The following is an 18,467-nucleotide window of genomic DNA, read 5'->3' as shown; positions in this document are numbered from 1 at the left end:
CGGACAAAGGAGGCGGCCGGCAGCCCAGCTGTTTTGAAAAATGCTTCCTGTTTCTTTAAAGGCGCTCGCAGCTCGGGCGGCCGGGGCTGGGGAGGCGGCGGCGGCGGCGGGGGCTGCCTCCTCTCGGGGCGGCGGCGCTGACTGATCTCGCGAACTGGGCTTCTGTGTAAACTGAGGCTAAACAAACACAGATGGAGCGCAGCGGGCGTTCTCCAGAAATGCTGGCAAGGCGGCAGCGACTTCAGATGACACTCTGAGCGCTCCGGGAACGGACAGCCCGGCGGCTTCGCGGAGCCGGCGGCGCAGCTGCCCCGGGCGAGGGGGAGAAAGGGAGGGAGGAGGGCGGGCGCGAGAAGGGGGAGAGCCCGAGACTCCCAGGCGCTGAGCGCGGCGGCCGCCCGGGCAGAGCCGGCGCGCGGCGTGCAGAGCGAGCGCGGCGGGCGCGCGGCCCGGGCAGCCCCACGCCCCTGCCTCGCGCGCTGCCCGCGCCATGAAGCACATCCCGGTTCTCGAGGACGGGCCGTGGAAGACCGTGTGCGTGAAGGAGCTGAACGGCCTCAAGAAGCTCAAGCGGAAAGGCAAGGAGCCGGCGCGGCGCGCGAACGGCTATAAAACTTTCCGATTGGACTTGGAAGCGCCCGAGCCCCGCGCCACCGCCACCAACGGGCTGCACGACAGGACCCAGAGGCTGCAGCCGGTTGCGGCCCCGGTGGCAGCCCCGGTGGCGCCGGCTGTTCCCTCAGGTGGGGGCGCGGACCCGGCCGGAGAGCGCCGGGGCGCCCGGGCGCCGGAGGTTTCCGACGCGCGGAAACGCGGCTTCGCCCTGGGTGCAGTGGGGCCGGGACTCCCCACGCCGCCGCCGCCGCCACCGCCACCGCCACCGCCGCCTCCGGCGCCCCAGGGCCGAGTACCCGGGGGTCCCGAGGCGCAGCCTTTCCGGGAGCCCGGCCTTCGTCCCCGTATCTTGCTGTGCGCACCGCCTGCACGCCCCACGCCGTCGGCGCCCCCTGCGCCCCCGGAGTCTTCCGTGCGCCCCGCGCCCCCCACGCGTCCCGGGGAAAGTTCTTACTCGTCAATTTCACACGTAATTTACAATAACCACCCGGATTCCTCCGCGTCGCCTAGGAAACGGCCGGGCGAAGCGACCACCGCTGCCTCGGAGATCAAAGCCCTGCAGCAGACCCGGAGGCTCCTAGCGAACGCCAGGGAGCGGACGCGGGTGCACACGATCAGTGCAGCCTTCGAGGCGCTCAGGAAGCAGGTACCGGCTCCCAGCCGCACACCCACACTGCGCCCGGGGATGGTTGCTGGAGTGGGTGGGTGAGTGGCGGGGAGATTTTAGGAAGGATGAGGGTGTATGTGAGGAGCGAGTTGTTCCCGCCCGGTCGGCCCCAGGGTCCAGACAGGTTTGAGCCCTCCTAGAGCAGTACTTTGCCACAGCGTTGATACGGATCTTAGGTTGCAAAGTAGGGGCAAAGGTTCGAGATCTCTGGCCCAGGCACGCCCTGCTTTCCCCCCCAGCCCCCGGGGCGACCCTTCCGCGCGCCTGACTTCAGCCCTCATAGTTCACTTTTATGGCAGCAAGTATTTGTCTTCCCGAGTCCCTTGGGCGCGGTGGGGAGTGGAGAGAGGGAATGTGGGAATCTGTCTCCAGCGAGGAAGCGGAGGCGGGGGACGGGGGGGACCTTTCCTCTTCAGGCATTTAGCGCGGTCTGGGTCTTGGGAGGCCTACGATGCTGCGGAGGGGTGGAACTGGTTTTGCCAGCCCCTCTTCAGACCCTACCTCCTAGGAGGGATGCCTCTACACTCAGGCTGCTTCGGGGCCCTGCACCCAACCCCCTGGTATCCTTAAGGATCTGGGCTACAAGCCTGCGTCTCCTCCCCAGGGGCAGCCTCAGGAACTGGCTGGTGAGAGCCTTCTCAGGGGATACCCTCCGCTGCTGCGCTTCACCTCATGGTGAAGCAGGTAGGTCTACTGAGGGGACTGGTTAGTTGGGGGATCTGTAGAGCCTAGTTCTGGGGTGGATCAGGGGCTTCTCAGTTTGGGGCTGGTGGGTGCTGCCTTCACCAGACAGCGTCCTCTAGGGGGATGGAGAAGAACATTTATCTGAGAATTACCGGTAATAGGGAGGGGCAGTTTTGCAATTACACTTTAAACAAGACTGGGACTGCCCTGCGGTTCTAGACTTCTGGTTTTCTTAGAGAGAAGGGAGATCTAAGAAGAAGGTAGTAAGTGCCCCCTGCCCGCACCCTCACAGGGAACAGGGATGGACTAGGGGTGGATGTGACTGGTTTGGACAGTCAGGTTTTTGCTTACTCTACAGCTGACTTCCTGTGTGACTCCAGGAAAGTTACTCAACCTCTCTGGGCTTTAGCCAACAACAGAGTGTTTTAGAAAACATCATCTTCTTTTTGGATCCCACTCTCTTCTTCCTCCTGTGGGCAGAGTGGACGGTGCATGTGTCCATCCATGGGAAGGGAATTGAGCTCCTGGGAGGAAAGAGGCTCTATGACTTGAGTCAAAGTGTCTTGCTTGGATTTGGGTAAGATGCTTGGTCAGTGATGTGACCAGCCACACCAGCTGGGACCCCGGGCAGTGGGCCCAGTGGAACATTCAGGCTTACCCTTGGGTAGCAGCTCTTTGTCTGAATGGCTACGGAGGGTGGCAACCTATAGAGCATCCTGCAGCCTACCCCCAGGATAGAAGGATGACAGACTGGGCAGAAAGATGCCTGTCCACCTGCTTACCTTGCAACTAGGGAAACCTTGCAACTAGGGAAAGATTGGGGAGGCCACATGCCCAGGACATCACAGCTGGTGAGTAGCAGGGTAGGGCTGGCACCTAGGTCCTTTGACTACCAGTTCAGGGCCCCTTTTGTCTCTCTGGTTGCCTCTTTCATTTCTGAGAAAGTATTCATGGTCTCTGTGTACTCAACTCAACTAAACATCTCATTTACCTGGTGGCTTTTGCTTCCTTCAGTAATATTCCACCTTGCCTGATCTTAACATCCTATCAGGTTGAATTACCCCATTTAATGGAATGGAAAACTGAGGCCTGGAGAAAGAAGGAAGGAGACTGGTCCAAGATCACCTAGTGGGTTAGGGAAGATGACAGCAGTTTCTGGAATGCCTGCCTGGCCAAATGCTTCCCACAGTGCCATCTGTATCTGTCATGTTTATTAACGATCAGAAGCTGGTCTACCCATGACTGAGTCCAAGATGAGATTATTTAAACCCTGTTCTTTCACATCTCTGCTTTCTGTGGGGAAGTTCTACATAACAAGGACAGATGCAGCAACATACCTATGCCTCTACACATGATCATTACAAATGCCCAAGAGCACATACAAATACATGGTCACAGAGGGGCCTGCTCCTGTTAGTTCTGTCCCCGCTCAGACCACTCTGTCCCTTCCCCAGAAAGCTGCCAGGTCAGAGTGGGCATCTGCCTGCTGTCTGGGAAGGAAGGAAACGTAGGTAGGGCACTTGTGATCTCAGAGCCAGGGGCTGAGGCCACCCCCACAAAGGCACCCATCCAATGGAGAAAATCCTCTGTCCCCCACACATAAGAGGTACATGCGTGTAGCTCTGGATCTAGGCTCAAGTTCGACTGTTTGAAATGGGCCCTTGGCAAAGAAGGGAACAGGAGGATGGTTCTGCCGGAAATGAAGGCCTGGCCATCACGGCACCGAGATCAGTTCTGGGATTGTGGCTCTGGTCTGGGGTTTTGTTTCCCTGAGCAGCTAGCTTCCTGGTATGGTTAAAAGAGCACTGGGTGAGGAGTCCAGAGGCCAGGGTTTGAGTCGTGCCTTGTTGCCTGCTTTCTGCGCCACCATGCAAAGTCACTTTCCTTCTCTGGGCTTCAGTTGCTAAAGCTGGAAAATGGAGATAAGGCTTACCCCCCACATAGCTTCTTTGCAAAAAGCAAATGAAGAAAGGAATGGGGGCTGTAGGAGGAGTGAACATTCCTTGAGCATTTATAGAGTCCTCAGTGCCAGGCAAGGCCTTGAGAGATGTGGAAATAAACATTCTGTAATCATTTTAATAACAATCATAGGAACTACCATTTATCAGATGCTTGCTTTGTGGCAAGCACTGTGCTGGGCATGTTATGTGTATTAGTTCATTTAATGAAATAGGTATAAATATTATCCTCCCCCCTCCCCCGTTTCACAGATAAGTGAGGTTCAGAAAGCTTACCTAAGTCGGCCAAGGTTGCGCACATGGGGCCTTGTGGGTTCTGTGCCTCACGGCTCCTCGGAGCACCTCACTAGATGTGGGTGTGCCGTGCCTGCTTGGCTTGGTGTAGTCACAGGCTGCAAAGTGGGTGCCCCTGTCACTGTAGAGCCTGGATTCAAATCAGAGTCAGTGAGTCACTGCAATGCCCAAGCTTTTAAGAGCTCTTCCTCTCAGCCTCTTGAATACCCCTGCTGTCTGCCCTCAGCACCAGCATCCTGAAGCCTTCTGTTTGGTCCAACCCACTCTGCTTCTTAACCGGGAAGGGAAGAGGAGGGAGCTGTTTGGCCAAGGAAGTGCAGGTGGGGGAGAGGCCCTCTGGTCTGGTGAGGGGCTGGGGTGTGTGCGGGGCAGATGGTCAGGCCACAGCACATGCCACCAGCCCAGCTGCGTACGGCCCTCCCAGCCGCCTCATGTGAAGGCCATGTGTGCACAGCTGGGCCTGGCCTGTGTGCAGGGCTGCTCCAGGGCCAGGTGGGAGGGGGTCGAAAGGAAAGCCTGGCCTTGCTGGGGGGGAGGAGGGGGAAAGGGGAGAGGCCAGTGTTCTGGCCTTGGCCTCCTGGCAGCACCCTGGGACATCTGGTGTGTGTGCAGATTTCCTCTCTCCCCTCAAAATTTGAAGCCCCTCAGCCTTGATGGAGGAATGGCAGCCTTGCAGGGCAGAGGCCTGAGATGGCAATGAGGAGCCCTCAAGACCTGCTGAGGTGCCTCTGCAGGAAGAGGGTGCCAAGCAAATTGGGCCTGCACCCCCTTCTCTGCTGCCCCTGGAGTCTCCCAGGGTATCCTCACCAAGGGAACTCACGATGGACGATGAGGGGGCATAGAGATGATGCCCCCAACCCTATCCTTCCCTCAGTCACAGACCCCATAGCATGCCAGGGGGCCATGACCCCACAGCAGCTAGGGCACACCTCAGGGAATGGGGACAGGCCTGCTCTGGGGACTCCATCCATGTGGTTGAGGGGTGATAGTGGCCTCTACTCTGTCCCCTCATGACTGGTTACCAGGGGGGCTCCTTACTGAGCCTCATTGCATTGGGGGAAGTGCCCTACCTGAGCCTATTGTTGCGTGTCTCTATGGTCACCCTTCCCAGGCCTGTCTGGCCCTGGGGCCACGGCTAGTAACTACTAAGACCCCAGTTCTCAGGGTCCAGCCTCAGGTTCTCTGGGCTGGAATCCCAGAGAAGGGATTTTAGAGAACCTATTTCGGTAGAACTCGACAAGGACCTTGAACAGCTCCACACCAAGTGGCTTCACCCCCAGGAAGCCAGCCCTCACTGACATGAGAGATTAGAGAGAAGAATTTCCAGTAGAATCAGACGCTCAGCTGTGGGCCGTGAACGCAGTGCTGTGGGAGCTCTGTGGGTCCAGGATCCCGACGGGCTCCCAGGAGGGCAGCCTGGGCAAGATCTGAAGCGGGGGACAGCTTTGAGCACTTTCCTGCATGGGCTGGTAGCTTCTTGGCATTGTTTCTCTGTAGCAGCTTCCTGTATTTGCCTCCTGCCATCCCCTTCTCAGGTAGTGGGGACGCTGGTGATCATTTTGTTGGTAAGGAAGCTGAGATCCTTTAAGGTCATGGGACTGTCTAAGGTCACAGTGGACGGCCAGGAGTGGAGCCAGGAGAGAGTTTGGCTAGGGTGGGTGGGATGGAATGTTTGGGGGGCATATGGTCACAGTCCCCAGACCTGGCCCTCTGAAGCTTAAAAATCCCTATGGGGTGAGCACAAGGCAGGTTCTTTTACTTTCCTAGAAGTTGGGCAAGCTGTTAGGAATCGAAGGCAAGTGACCGTCCTGTCTCCTTTGCCCTGTGTCCTCTGACTAGGGGAGCGGAGCGCTGCTGAGGGGGTCCTCTGCAGGTGGTGGGGTGGCTGGTCATGCACAAAGGCTAAAGTCCCATGGGATGATCAGTCCAGACCTCTCCATCCCCAGCTCAGAAGGGTGGGCTTCCTCTCCCCCCACCTTTGGTTGTAAAGGCTCATCCAAATCCACAAGCAGTTGCTTCCAGCTAGTTGGAAAGAACCCAGCTAAGGCATCCAATGCTTCTCTGTAGAGTGGGAGAGATCATTTCTACCTCACTGGGCTGTTTAAAGATAAATACAGGCATTGTGTTAAAAATACCCTTAGTAGATCCCAATAAACAGTCAGGGGTGGCCTGGTCCCAACAATCATGTAGGGTACCCAGGTATTGCTGTTCTCACTCTCCAGATGAGGGAATTGAAGGCACCTCCCAAAGTCACTGGCAAGTGCCTGCAGTTCAGACCAGCTCTTTCCACTCTTCCTCCACCTCCCAGAACTAGGACCTGCTGCCAGACTCTTACTTTGTGAGCGCCAGGCCAGAACTGGGCTTCTGGGGCCATGGGGCTGCATCCTGGGGCATGGGCACCAGGAGGATCTGGAATTAACCAGGTGAGCCCAGGAGCACCTCCCACCCAGGGGAGGGGGAGGAGAAGGAGTGAGCTGCCCAAAAGGTGCCCTTGGCGTCCTACATATGGCCACCTGTGCTGGGGGGAGCCTGGGGAGCTCAGTGGCCGTGAACCTTCCTTGGGTACTCGACAGACAAGCTCCTGGCTTAGCTTCAGGTCTTAGCTCAGTATCTACCTCTCTGTATCTTCATGTGCAGAATGGGATAAGAGTCTTTATTTTGGGGAAGGTTTAAATGGGACAGATTACCTGTGAATAGCTACCATAGTGTCAGATACACCACTAGAGCCGGATAGATGGTTTCCTTGTCAGATCTGGATTTGGATAGAAGCAATGGGACAGAGTGACAAAACTGGCCCAGAACCTGGACTGGAGCCCCTAGGTTGGCCTTGGCCTCATCTGTTATTCTGTAATCCTGCAATGACCTGGATCCCCACACGCAGATCCTTCCCGAGATCCCTGGTCCCCACTGGCAGGAAAGCCCATCTGTTCAGGGGCCAAGGGCTCAATGAGCCGGGTAACTCCCCACGTGGCCCCTGGGTGAACACACCACTAGGGACCTGTGTCACAGAGCTGCACCCAGTGCCCAGGGGCCTCTGGCAGGTAGGCACTCCCTCCTGGGAGCAGAGAAGGCAGAGGTGCTGGGCTGGCTCTTGAGACACCCCCCTCCCCTGTGCCAGGACTCCCGGGAACCTTTTCTGTTCCACAGACCTTGTTTATTTGTTCAGGCTGATAAGCAGGATTCTCTGGACCCTGGTCGGGAACAGGCAAAGTGCATTGTTCTGCTGGCTTTTCTTGGATGGATTTGGAGCCACAGTGAGGACTGGGGGAGGCGGGGGACTGCACAGGAGTCTCTGCATTCTCTCTGTCACCAACTTGCCCCTCCTTTGGTTTCCTAGTCTGGTGAGGGTCAACTCCTTGGCTGCTGGAAGATTTTAAAAGGGGACAGCAAACCTTGCCTCTGGTGTGGGTGCCATTTCAGGATCCCCACTGGTGGGGGGGGCGTGATGAGCAGGCATCATGTCCTGGCTCCAGGGCATGTATCCTGCTTCTCACCCGCTCTGGAGCCCCTCTTTGGAGACGTTCTGCAGCCCCAATCATAAGGACTCGCTGACTTGTATCAGGCCTTACTCTGTGCAGTGTGCCTGTCGCGGTGAGGGCATCGTGTTAGCATATGAAGAGGAAGCTAGCACTTGGAAAGGTGAGGTCCATTGCCCCGTTGCCTCGGGTCTGCTAGCCTGGGAGAGCTAGAGCAGGAGGTGAGCCCAGATGACCGAAAGGTATGTGTGCTTAAGCTCTACACTGAATAGCTAAATCTTCATCCTCCGAGAGAAGAAAGGGTTTTGAACACATTTCTAAACATTCTGGAGCCCCCTGGTGAACATGGAGGTAGATCATTCATTCTCTCATTGAACAAACCCTTTGGAGGGCCTATTAGGGGCAAGACCTGTGCTAGGCCCTGTAGACGTGGGCCTCCCCCCCATCAGCTCACAGGGAGACTGGCCATTAAATGAGTCACAATAATCAGCAGTTAAGGACAGTTGGGGGGCTATTAGAGCGCTGTTAAGGGCAAGTGTCCACTCCAGCACTCCTCCCCTGTCCCCTGGTTTAGGGTTGGGAGGGGAAGTTCAGAGAGAGTTCCCGGACAAAATGAGAACAAAGTGGATGATGCATTTAGGGCCCCATCTGAGGTGACTGTCTTATTCATGCTTTCTCAGTCTCTGCACCAGTGACATTTCGGGCTGGGCAGTTCCTTGCAGTGGGGGCTTTAGAGGACCCTGTGCATTGCAGGGTGTTTAGCAGCATCCCTGGCCTCTATCCAGCAGGGGCCAGTACCGTCCTCCCTCCCCTGCTCCCCAACACTGACAGTTAAGAATGTCTGCAGATATTGCCAACAGTCCCCCGAGGGACAGAATCATCTGCAGTTGAGAACCATTGGCCCCAACAGGGCCTGGTATATGGGGGATACTCACCAAATACTTGTTGAGTGGACCTGCTGGGGCGACCCACTCTGCAGGACGGGGTTAATGGGTACCAGAGTCGGTGGTAGGGGTGGATGCTGGGTCTAGATCTGGAATGCCAGAGAGAGGAGAAGGAAACTGGAGCCCTGGGGGCTGGGTGAGCGGTACATCAGAGGAGTGGTATAGGCTGTGTCGGTTTGCCCCCATCAGATGGACATTGTGGGGTCATTTCCACATCTCAGCTCAGAGCTCAGCCGTTGTCTTCATTGTTTTTTCTCAAATGCATAGTACAAACATTGGCAGACGGTGTTCGAAAGTTGGACGCTCTGTCTCTTCACCCCGTACAAACCCGTGTGCAATTAGTGAGCATCTACTTGGCGATGAGTCACTGACAAGCATGTCAAGTCTGGTTGGGACTGTAAATATTTATGATGCACCTGTTGCATGCCCAGCAGCACTGCAGGTCCAGAGGGCATAAGGAAAAAGAGAAAAGAAAAAGAAAGCCCTCCCAGCTAAGCCCTGGCACGTTCCTTCTTGTATGTTCCCAGAGTCCTGGGTACCTAACTCTTTTATGACATCTCTCTTGAGTGTGAGTTCTCTGAAGTCAGGAATCAAGTTTTTATTCGTAGTTGGACCCTGCGTGTCCAGCAAAACAAGGGTCGCTGAATGAGTGAGTGAATGGAGTATCAGAGCTGAAAAATCTTAGAGACTCCCTTCTTAGGGAGGGTGGGGGACAGAGCTCTGTCACGGTGGGAACTCACACGCTTCATTCCTCTTGTCTTGTGGGCGTGAGCTGAGCCTCAGTTTCTTCCCCTACACAGTGGGAACGTGGATGTCTCCCGGAGTTTGTGAGTGGACGAGTTGAGATGCGTGTGGGAAAACAGTGGGTGCTTAGAACAGAAAATAGAATACTGGTCAAGGGATTCGACAGGCCACCTCTGCTCCCCGGCGGTCCCCTCTTGGGTAGCGGGACATCATTGTGAGTGGCCCCATTTGCCTGGCCAGGGTGCCCTGCTGGGCTGTGCTCAGTGCAGAGCCCCCGGCAGCCCCTCCTGATGCCTTCTCAACCCCCAGGTGCCGTGTTACTCCTATGGGCAGAAGCTGTCCAAACTGGCCATCCTGAGGATCGCCTGTAACTACATCCTGTCCCTGGCGCGGCTGGCTGACCTCGACTACAGTGCCGACCACAGCAACCTCAGCTTCTCCGAGTGTGTGCAGCGCTGCACCCGCACCCTGCAGGCTGAGGGACGCGCCAAGAAACGCAAGGTACGTGCCAGCCATGCGGGCAACAGTCTCTGGAGGGGGTCGGGAGAGGTGGGAACAGAAATAGGGGCATCCCACTCTCACCCAGGCTTCTGAAGGGGCCAGCAAAGTCAGCCTCCTAGAGGTTTGCTGGGAGTCGCTCCCTGGGATTATGGGGGTGACCCTATTCCTGGTCATGGGGCTGGCAGGTACCTTGCACAGGCACCCTGGGCCTCTGGGCCTGGGTTTGCTCCCTTCATGTGGAAGATGGTGTATCTGAAGCTCTTTTTGGTTTTTTGTGCTCTGGTGCTGATGTGCCCAGGTGGCCCCTGATAGATGTTGTATCAGAATGAGCCAGAACGAGATCCTCTGAGCAGGGTCACAGACCAGGAGAGCCCTTCAGCATGTTTGGGAGTGACTTGGCCTGTGCATTACCTGAGGCCGTGCATTAAGGCTAGTGAGGTTCGTCATTCATTCATTCATTCTGGAGAGATTTGTTGATTGCCAACCATGTACCACGCATATTGGGCAGGGATATAAAGGTGACAAACGTGGTCCCAGTCCCCATGAAGCTCCCAGGATGGCCAGAGTGGCCCTTCTGCCAGTGGATATGGGTGGTACAGTATGGCAAGGTGGTCTCGGAGGTCTGTGCTAAGGGCGGTGGAAGGCCAGGCAGAGGAAGGACAACTTACCTCTCCTGCCCAAGGGAGTTAGAGAGGGCATCTTAGTCTGGTCCCTCGATCTGGGACGAGAAGAACAACCAGGTCACCAGGAAGATGAGACAGGGCACAGCATCTGAGACAGAGGAACCAGGCTGTAGCAAGCTTGACGGGTTTGGAGAAAGATGTGCAGGAGGAAGCATGGTGAGCACAGCTATGTTCCCCGAATGGCCTGTGCCCCCAGCCTTCCCGCTTGGGGGTCAGCGCCGGGCAGCACTGAGCACGGCTTATGGCAGCCCTCTGGATCTCTGTTCCTATGAGGGGAAGAGACATAGAAGGCGGGACCCAGCCTGTGTCCGTGAGGTGGGTGGAGGCTGGGAGAGATGCCTGGCCCCCTGGGCATCCAGGGAGGGAGAGGGTCGGGGATCCAGGTGACTGGCATCCTCCATCCTTCCTGGCCTGCCTCTCCCTCTCATCCCTGACATTCCTCCCCCCAGCCCCCCTCCCCCCGCCCCCAGCAGGCTCCTCTCTGGGTCCTCCAGGTTTCCCAGAGGCCTCTGGGCCCTGAGCCAGGGAGGCCCCCCATGGACTCTCCTGCCTCCGCCGGGGAGGGCCCCGCACGTCCTCCCCGCCAGCCAGTCACGGCCGCTGCCACGGTAATTGGACGTTGCATTCCTGGGAATGATTTAACGTGGACCAATTAGATGAAATCCTCATCAAGCGGGTGAGAGAGGAAGCGCCACTGGCTACTGGCAGGGCGGCTTTCCTCTGGAAAGTGACACGGGTAAATTAAGGGCCTGATTGATGGCTCCATGCAGGGCTCTGTGACAAAGGAGGTTTATAAACTCTGGGTGAACTTCCCATGGCATTCGGGCGGCCCGGAGGTGTGGATGGGCAGGGTGGGCAGGCGCCGTTTGCTCCCAATCCACCCCTCAGCCCCTCACCTCCCCTCGCACGTCCCCCCTCATGCGCTGAAACAGGAACGCTGACCCTTCCCTTCCCTGTTCCTTGATTGGAGCAGATAGAGTCCTGGGCTGGGGAGCACGGAAGGGGAGTGGGGTGAAGAAGATGCCCAGCAGAGATGAGCTTTTGGCTCCCCCTGAAATCCCTTCAGGTCTAAGACACCTTAGAGACCATCTGGTCCAACTCCCCATTGCCCCGATTAGGAGACTGAGGTGGCAGATTGTGGTTCCGGGCATCCAAGTCCCTCCCCATCACCTACCAGCTGTGTCATCTTGGACCCATTTCTCCACCTCTTCGAGCCTCGGTTCTGTTGCTGATAAGTGGGCGTGGTAGGAACGTCATCAGTGATTTCTCTGGCCCTTTCCGGCCACCGTGCCCAAGTGGAGGTCTTGCCTCTCCTCGGAAGAGCAGGGGGTATCCTGCGTCCCCTCCTGCTGGGTGGCTGTCCCAGGGGCTGTGCCTGCAGTCAGCACTGCCAGGAGGACGTAGATGGACGGGGTCTACGACGACTTGTCCAGTCCCAGTGTTCTGCCCTGGCAGGCTGGGGGTTCATGGGGCCACCCTGTTTCTGGGGCTTACGCTTTCCTGCACGTCTGTCACCGTGCAGGTTGGTGAGTCCTGAGGTGTCCTCAGGGAGGGCCCAGTGACCTGCCCAATGGCCCTGAGTGGCTGGGGCGGGCCACCATTCTGTTAACCGGAACCAGGGGGGCTGGTGTCCCTGGACATTCACTTGATGATTCATTCATTCAATGTTTATTGCGCATGTGCAGTGAGCTCCACACTGGGGCTTGGCCCTCCATAGTCCCTGTAGACAGAGTGGATGGATTGAGGGCTCAGATCGAGCCTCTGTCCCCCCTCCCCTGTGGCCACTGAGGGTTTGGGGATGGGAGTGAGCCAGGCTTACATCCTAAGGAGAGAGAGGGAAAGCAAAGAAGGGAAGAAACTAGAGAACGCGTGCCAATGTAAGTAAGTGGCTCAAAGGAAGTCCTCTGTAAATGGGAGCTGTGACGGGGGTGACCCTCACCAGCGCGACTGATAGCAATTTCAGTTTTCCCCTCGATGGCGCCCTCACAGTGAATGTGTCCTCAAGAGGCCGGGTGACCCTTTCTCAGGACACCTCAGTGAGAGATTGTGCGCAGCGTCCTCTGAGATCCCTTGTAGTTCTAATGAGCTGCCTTGACGCCCCCCGCCCCCCAGCCCCAGACCTATGTTAAGAATGGGATTTAAAGAGAATTCAGCCCCCCCACCTCCTGCCAGGCCTCAGGTGCCCCCTTTTGCCCATCTCAGCCCTTCCCTGCCAGGGCTGGAGACCTGCATCCCTTGACCCGTGGGTCCTCTGTCTCTGGGCCTCATAGGACAAAACTTTGAGGGTTCAGAGCCTCGTTTGGAAGCCAGGGTCATGCAGAGAGGCCTGTGTCGGAGGCTGCCCAGCCCAGGGATGGGGGTGGGGGTTGGGGTGGGGGGGTTGTCGTGGGGGGAGGGGTGGATGGGCCCTAGAGAGCTCAGTTCTGACTCTGTAGTTGGAGATAGTGCACGCTAAGCACCTGGCTCTGGGCCATGTTTCTGCAGCTCCTGTTTTTAAAGCAGCAACTCCTGGGAGCTTCGGAGGGGGAGGAGGAGGAGGAGGAGGAGGAGAAGAAAGAGGAAGAACAGCAGGACTGTTTCACACCTGGGCTGGGGTGGGGGGGGGGCGGGCAGCGAGGCCGGGAGGGAGGCTAACCAGACCTGCAGAATAAGAAAGGACCAATTTCCCACAATCCAGGGTGCCCCTTTCCAGCGACTTTAACCTCTGGAGGAATAATCAGAGTAAGCTAACGGCTACTAACATTGACGGCATAATTTCAACCCTGGTGCTAAATGGCCAGCAAGTCTGTGCCCTCAGGGTTGCTTGCAGGCCATTTGGGGATGGGGAGAGAAAAAATGTCATGATGCACTGAGTTCAGGGCTATTCCGGAAGCCTGGGCGGAGATTAGGGGATTAGGGCCCCCTGGAGCTGTGCCAGCTGTGGGGAGGCTGGAGGGAGGCTGGCTCTGCAAGGCTGGGAAGTTGCTCCTTACCCTGTGGGTGCTCTGTCCTGGAGGAAGCGCTGAGGCTGGTGCGGCTCTGTCAGACTTACGTCTTCCCTCTTTTCCTGCTGCTTTCTAGACAGGGGAGGCTTTTCTTGGTGATGGCAGGTCCCATCTCATGTGCAGACTTCGTAGCTTTGGTGCTGGGGACAAGCTGAGGTGGTACATTGGTTGTGGGTTGTGGGTCACTGGAGCCAAGGGTGTTTCGAGGGGCCCCTTACTGTCTGAGCAGCTGAGCCCAGGCCTTGGACAGGACCTCGTGGCTCCTGCTGTGTATGTGGACCGTGCCCAAGCCCCAGAGCTCATGAGGCAGAGTCTCAAGAGCTCCTGCTCTGGCTGGATCCAGCCGCCTGTGTGCAGGGCCTCCTGTGTCCCCAGAGTGTCCACCGAGGGGCACTGCCCTGGCTCTGTCCCTACCTGTATGTACATAGTCACCCCCCACTGGGGCCTCAGGGTCTACTTCTGTAAGGTAAGTTGTCACCAGAAGTGATTTCTAAGGCGTTTTGGGGTCAGGCTTTCTGAGTTGAGGTCCCTCAGCTCCTTTTTCTGTCTGAATGACTAAACGCCTCACTCTTACTTTCCCTGTGCCCTGCGTGGGCATTTCACACAGATCTAAAAGTTGCTCCCAGAGACTGCTGGGACCCCCGTGCAGTGCATCCCAAGAACGCTGATAATACCTAAGGTTCTTAGAGCCTGGATTACATGCCGGGCATGGTGCTTAGGTCTTGTGATGGATCGCCTTGTGACTCTTCCCGCCAACCCTGCGAGGTGGGTACCGGTGCTGTCCCATTGCCCAGATAACAAAGCTGAGGTTCAGAGCCTGAGGAACTTGACCAAGCTCCCTTAGCCAGTGAGAGAGGTGTGCCGTGGCCCCTGCCCTTCCCTGTCCTGCCTCCCACATGGAAGTGGGTGTGCGAGAGGAGCTTCTCTTTCCATATCCTCCCGGCCAAGTTACTGAGTTAAATACCATTTGCCTTCAAAGCCCATAGAGTCCATCTATGCTGGGAAGAAAAGGGGGGTGGGTGGGTGGGAAACCACCATCAAATTCCCTTCTAGTCATAAAAATGGATGCAATATATTTTTTCTGGCATTCCAATTACATAGACGTTTGTCGCCAACTGTTTGGTCTAACACGGAGTGTTCTCTCAGCTGCCGTTTCTCCTCTCACATTTGACATCATTAGTCCACAGGTCTGGCAGGCACTGGGCTGGAGGGATCACTGGCTGGGGAGCCTCACAGGTGAGCTGGGAGCCAGCTTCCCCCCGCCCCCGGAAGGCAGAACTCGGCCCTCTGATGTTCCCCTGGTGGTCCTGGTGGGGGGCGGGTAGAGGCAAGGTGCTGCTTTCCTCTCTCCTCTCACACTCTCTCCACCCCCTCTTGTCCCCTTCTCCAAATTGCGCCCCTCCTGACATGCACTCACAGACCCCTCCCTTCTCCCCAACATGGAGCTTTGGGCATAGCAAGAAAGAACCAACCACTCATGATCAGAGAGCCACAGAGACATGGGAAGAGCCCTCTGATGCTCTAACTGATCACCCTTGGGGACGCAGAGACACTTCAGAGAACCCTTTCCCCCCGGAGCACCTCTTTGAGCCAGGGTGCTCCTCTGGAAATCCCTGAAGAGGCTCAGTGACCCTCGGTTCAGAATGCTGGAGGAAGGATGTCTGTGTAGGTGGGAGTTAAGTTGAACCCTACCGTTCTTTTCAGTTCTCTGTGGTGCTGGCATTTAACTTTAAGGCATATGAAAGCATAACAAGGAGACCCTCAGCGAGACTGTGAAGTAGGAGAAGTATAGAGCTTTGGGGCCGGAAACCTGGGTTTGAGTTTTGACACTGGCACTTTCTAGCTGTGTGACCTTGGGCATGTCACTTAACCTCTCTGATTCCCACCCCCCATCCTCTCATCTGTAAAGTGAGAACCACATGCCTTCCTTGCCACCTTGCTGGAAGGATTAAACAGGGTCCCATTTGAGAAAAGGCCGGCGCATTCTCAGTGAGTGCCAAAGAGGAAATGTCAGGAATTTACAGCAGTAAGATAACAACTTCCTGTGGAACCCCACGAAGGACTATCTCAGGAAGGGGCAGTGCCCGGGGTGGATGAATGACTGATCAACCAAAAGGCAGATAAGGATGAATAGCTTTGAATGGGGGACCCGTCCCTCGCTAGCACTTCAACCAAAGCCCTGGTCCTGTACCGGTAAGGGGAGGTGAGCGTGCAGCCAACCCAGAAATTCCTGGGCTTTTGAAGTTCATGGATTCATACCACAAAACATGCCTCATGTTTGGTTGTGCACAGTCATAAGGCTGATAAACTGTCGCCAACAGCCGTGTCGACGGTGTGCTAAGTGTCCATGGTCTCCCCGACACTGCACATACGTTATCTGTACCTCATATTACACTAACCCTGCAAGTGAGGACCACTTCCCCTGTTGCACAGAGGGGAAACTGAGGCGGGGGGGTGGCACATGAGCAGGGCCACGTGGCTAACAAGTGGTGGAGTCGGTTCGAGCCTGTGTCTCTTTGGTTCCAAGCCCCATGCTCTTCAACTCTGAAGGCCTGCCGGGCCCTCAAACTCGCCTGCTGCCCCGCGGGGTGGCCCTCACCTGGAGGCCCCTCCGCAAATAGGCAAATAGCTGGGTGCTGCGCCTCGCCCGGAGCGGCCGCTCTTACGTAAGCAGCCGGGCTGCAGCACGTGGAGGCTCCATTCAGCTGCAGGGAGCCAATAGCCCGCCGGGGGCGGTGCTGGGGGTGGCGCCGGCTGGGGTGGGCCGGGGGTGTAGTCAGCCCCCAGCACCCGCAGCGCTGCCCCGCCGGCCAGGCCTGACACCGGGTTACGTCGCCTGGCGGCCTCTGGCTGCAGCTGGGAGCACGCCTGGTTCCCATTCGGGCCGCTGTGGTTTTGATTAGCTGTTCTGCGGGGCGGGCCTGGCGGCGAGTCCATGGGAGCTCCGCGGGAACAGAGGGCCCCCCGCCCGGCCGCCGCGGCCCCCCCTCCTGGCAGCCCCAGACTCCAGATGTTCCGAGCGCTCGCTGGGAAGGCCTGCTGGCGCCACGGAGGGCAGAGGGCAGGGAAAGCACGCGAGCTGGAAGCCCAAGCACTCAGTCACCGCAGGCCCTGGCAGCCCGCCCAGCCCGCTGCTGGCACATTCCCCAGCTCTCCCCTGGCCATCTGTTCCCAAAAAACCCTTTCAGAGCCTCATCATCACTCAGGATACAACAGCGCGAGCAGCTGGTTTGGAGGCAGAAGGGAAAACCGTGCAAAAGGTCCTTTGTGAGAGAGGAAACTCACTTATGAATAACAGGGCTGGACGCCGTAAAAGTTGGCGGCTGGGAGCCTTGTTTCTCAGGCGCCGCTGTTTTCTCTGGACTTTTTATCTCCAGTTTTTATTTTGTTTCCCCTCGTTTTCTTTTTATGTTGCTTCTTCCTCCTCTTACACCACTTACAACTTTTCTTCCTCCTCTAAGGTGCCCGAAGACCACCTAATTAGTTCTCCTGGATGCTGCCAGACCCTCTTCCTTCTCGAAACTGTTGAAATTGGGGATCATTGGAAGGGACTGTTTTCATAAAACCTGGGCTGGAGGGGACAGACGGGAAGGAAGGGGCCTGAGAGGGACACTGTGGGCAGGGCCCAGCCGTCAGTGTTCGGGTCTTGGACGAGAGGCAGAGAGATGCCAGAGATAATGCGGAGCGCCCCCCCCCCCCCAATCAGCTCCTCAGAGCAACACAGAGGTGCTTGGGGGAACACAGTGGCGTTAATAAACACCCTCGTGCTTGGGCCCCTCGGCTGATTGCACTATGACATGAAGCTTTTTTAAGAACTGGCTGTCTCTGCCAGGAGCTTCTGGGAGATGTCTGCCTGGAATCTGGGCACCTCCTGGAGCAGTCACCGGGTGGCCTGCCCGGAGCCCGCGGGGTGCTGGGGCAGGGCTGGCAGTGGGGACACCAGCGGGGAGGAAGGGAGATAGCAAGGTATGGCCCACCTTCCTCATACCCCCTGGAGCCTGGATGTGGAGCTGAGAGTCAGGCAGGGGGCTGCCAGGTGGAGGTGGGGAAAGGGATGCCTCCCAAGTGTTAAAGGCTGGTGATTAAATGGCGGGGGCATGTCAAGGCCAGGGGACCGGGAGTCTCCACTTTCCTTTCTCAATTCCCTGCACCCCTTTTCCACTGCCCCCCCACCCATCCAACAGACCCAGAAGCTCTGGAGCCCCTCACCACAGCAGTGGGGAAAGCCTGACATCCTGCTTGGGGGTGGGGGCTGGCTTCTTCCAAGCCAAGGACTCTGGGCATTGGAGGGCCATCTGTGTGTCTCATCTACCTTGTACCCAGGCCCCTGCACTTCATTCCTTTGCCCTCCTTTCCTCTCTCCTTCCCTCCCCATTTTAGTTGGAGAGAGGCAGCTCCGGAAAGGCCAAATATTTATGTTTATTGCAATTTCAGGGCCATTAATCTCACCGTCTGAAGGGCTATGAGCGGGCTGAGATCTACCCTCCCTGCTTGGTCTCAGTGGGCAGGTGTCTGGGTCTGGACTCTGAAGCTCGCCTCCACTCTGCCCTGGGGCTCTGTGACTGGGTGGCCTTGCTCAAGTGTCCTATCTGGAAGATGCCCAGCCTGCCTCCTGGACCTGCTCAGGGATGGATGCACAAAGTATGTGAAATTGTCTTGTCAACTCTCTCCTCCCTCCCATGTCTTCTGCCTGAGAAACTGGTCTTCGTAGGGCCAAAGGTGAGGAGAGCCTGGGCAAGGAGGAGTGACCACTGGCCCCAGGCCCCTGGTTGTAATGTGGAGTCAGCCCAGTGACCAGAAATTGCTTTCCAGCCCTGAGGCTTTCAGAGGACAAGGGAGGCAGGAGGACAGGCCTGCCCACCGCCCAGACTTGAGCCCCTGTACCCAGCACAGCCGGAGGCCTGGAGACCTCGGTTC

General features: G+C 57.2%; 1 protein-coding gene across 1 annotated transcript in view; it reads left to right on the top strand.

Moving 5' to 3' along the window:
• Positions 1 to 490: 490 nt before the first annotated feature.
• ATOH8 (atonal bHLH transcription factor 8) overlaps positions 491 to 18,467 on the top strand; it is a 30,656-nt gene continuing 12,679 nt past the window's right edge. Inside the window, exons 1-2 of the mRNA XM_028122461.2 lie at positions 491 to 1,261; positions 9,692 to 9,883. Coding sequence (XP_027978262.1) covers positions 491 to 1,261; positions 9,692 to 9,883 — 963 coding nt within the window. The remainder of the gene's footprint in view (positions 1,262 to 9,691; positions 9,884 to 18,467) is intronic.

The sequence above is a fragment of the Eumetopias jubatus genome, unplaced genomic scaffold (genome assembly GCF_037043125.1).
Source record: "Eumetopias jubatus isolate StellerSeaLion01/CBP00866 unplaced genomic scaffold, mEumJub1_p1.0 scaffold_9, whole genome shotgun sequence".
Lineage (NCBI taxonomy): Eukaryota > Metazoa > Chordata > Mammalia > Carnivora > Otariidae > Eumetopias > Eumetopias jubatus.
The sequence above is the reverse complement of the archived record's forward strand: the minus strand, read 5'-3'. Positions and strand labels throughout refer to the sequence as shown.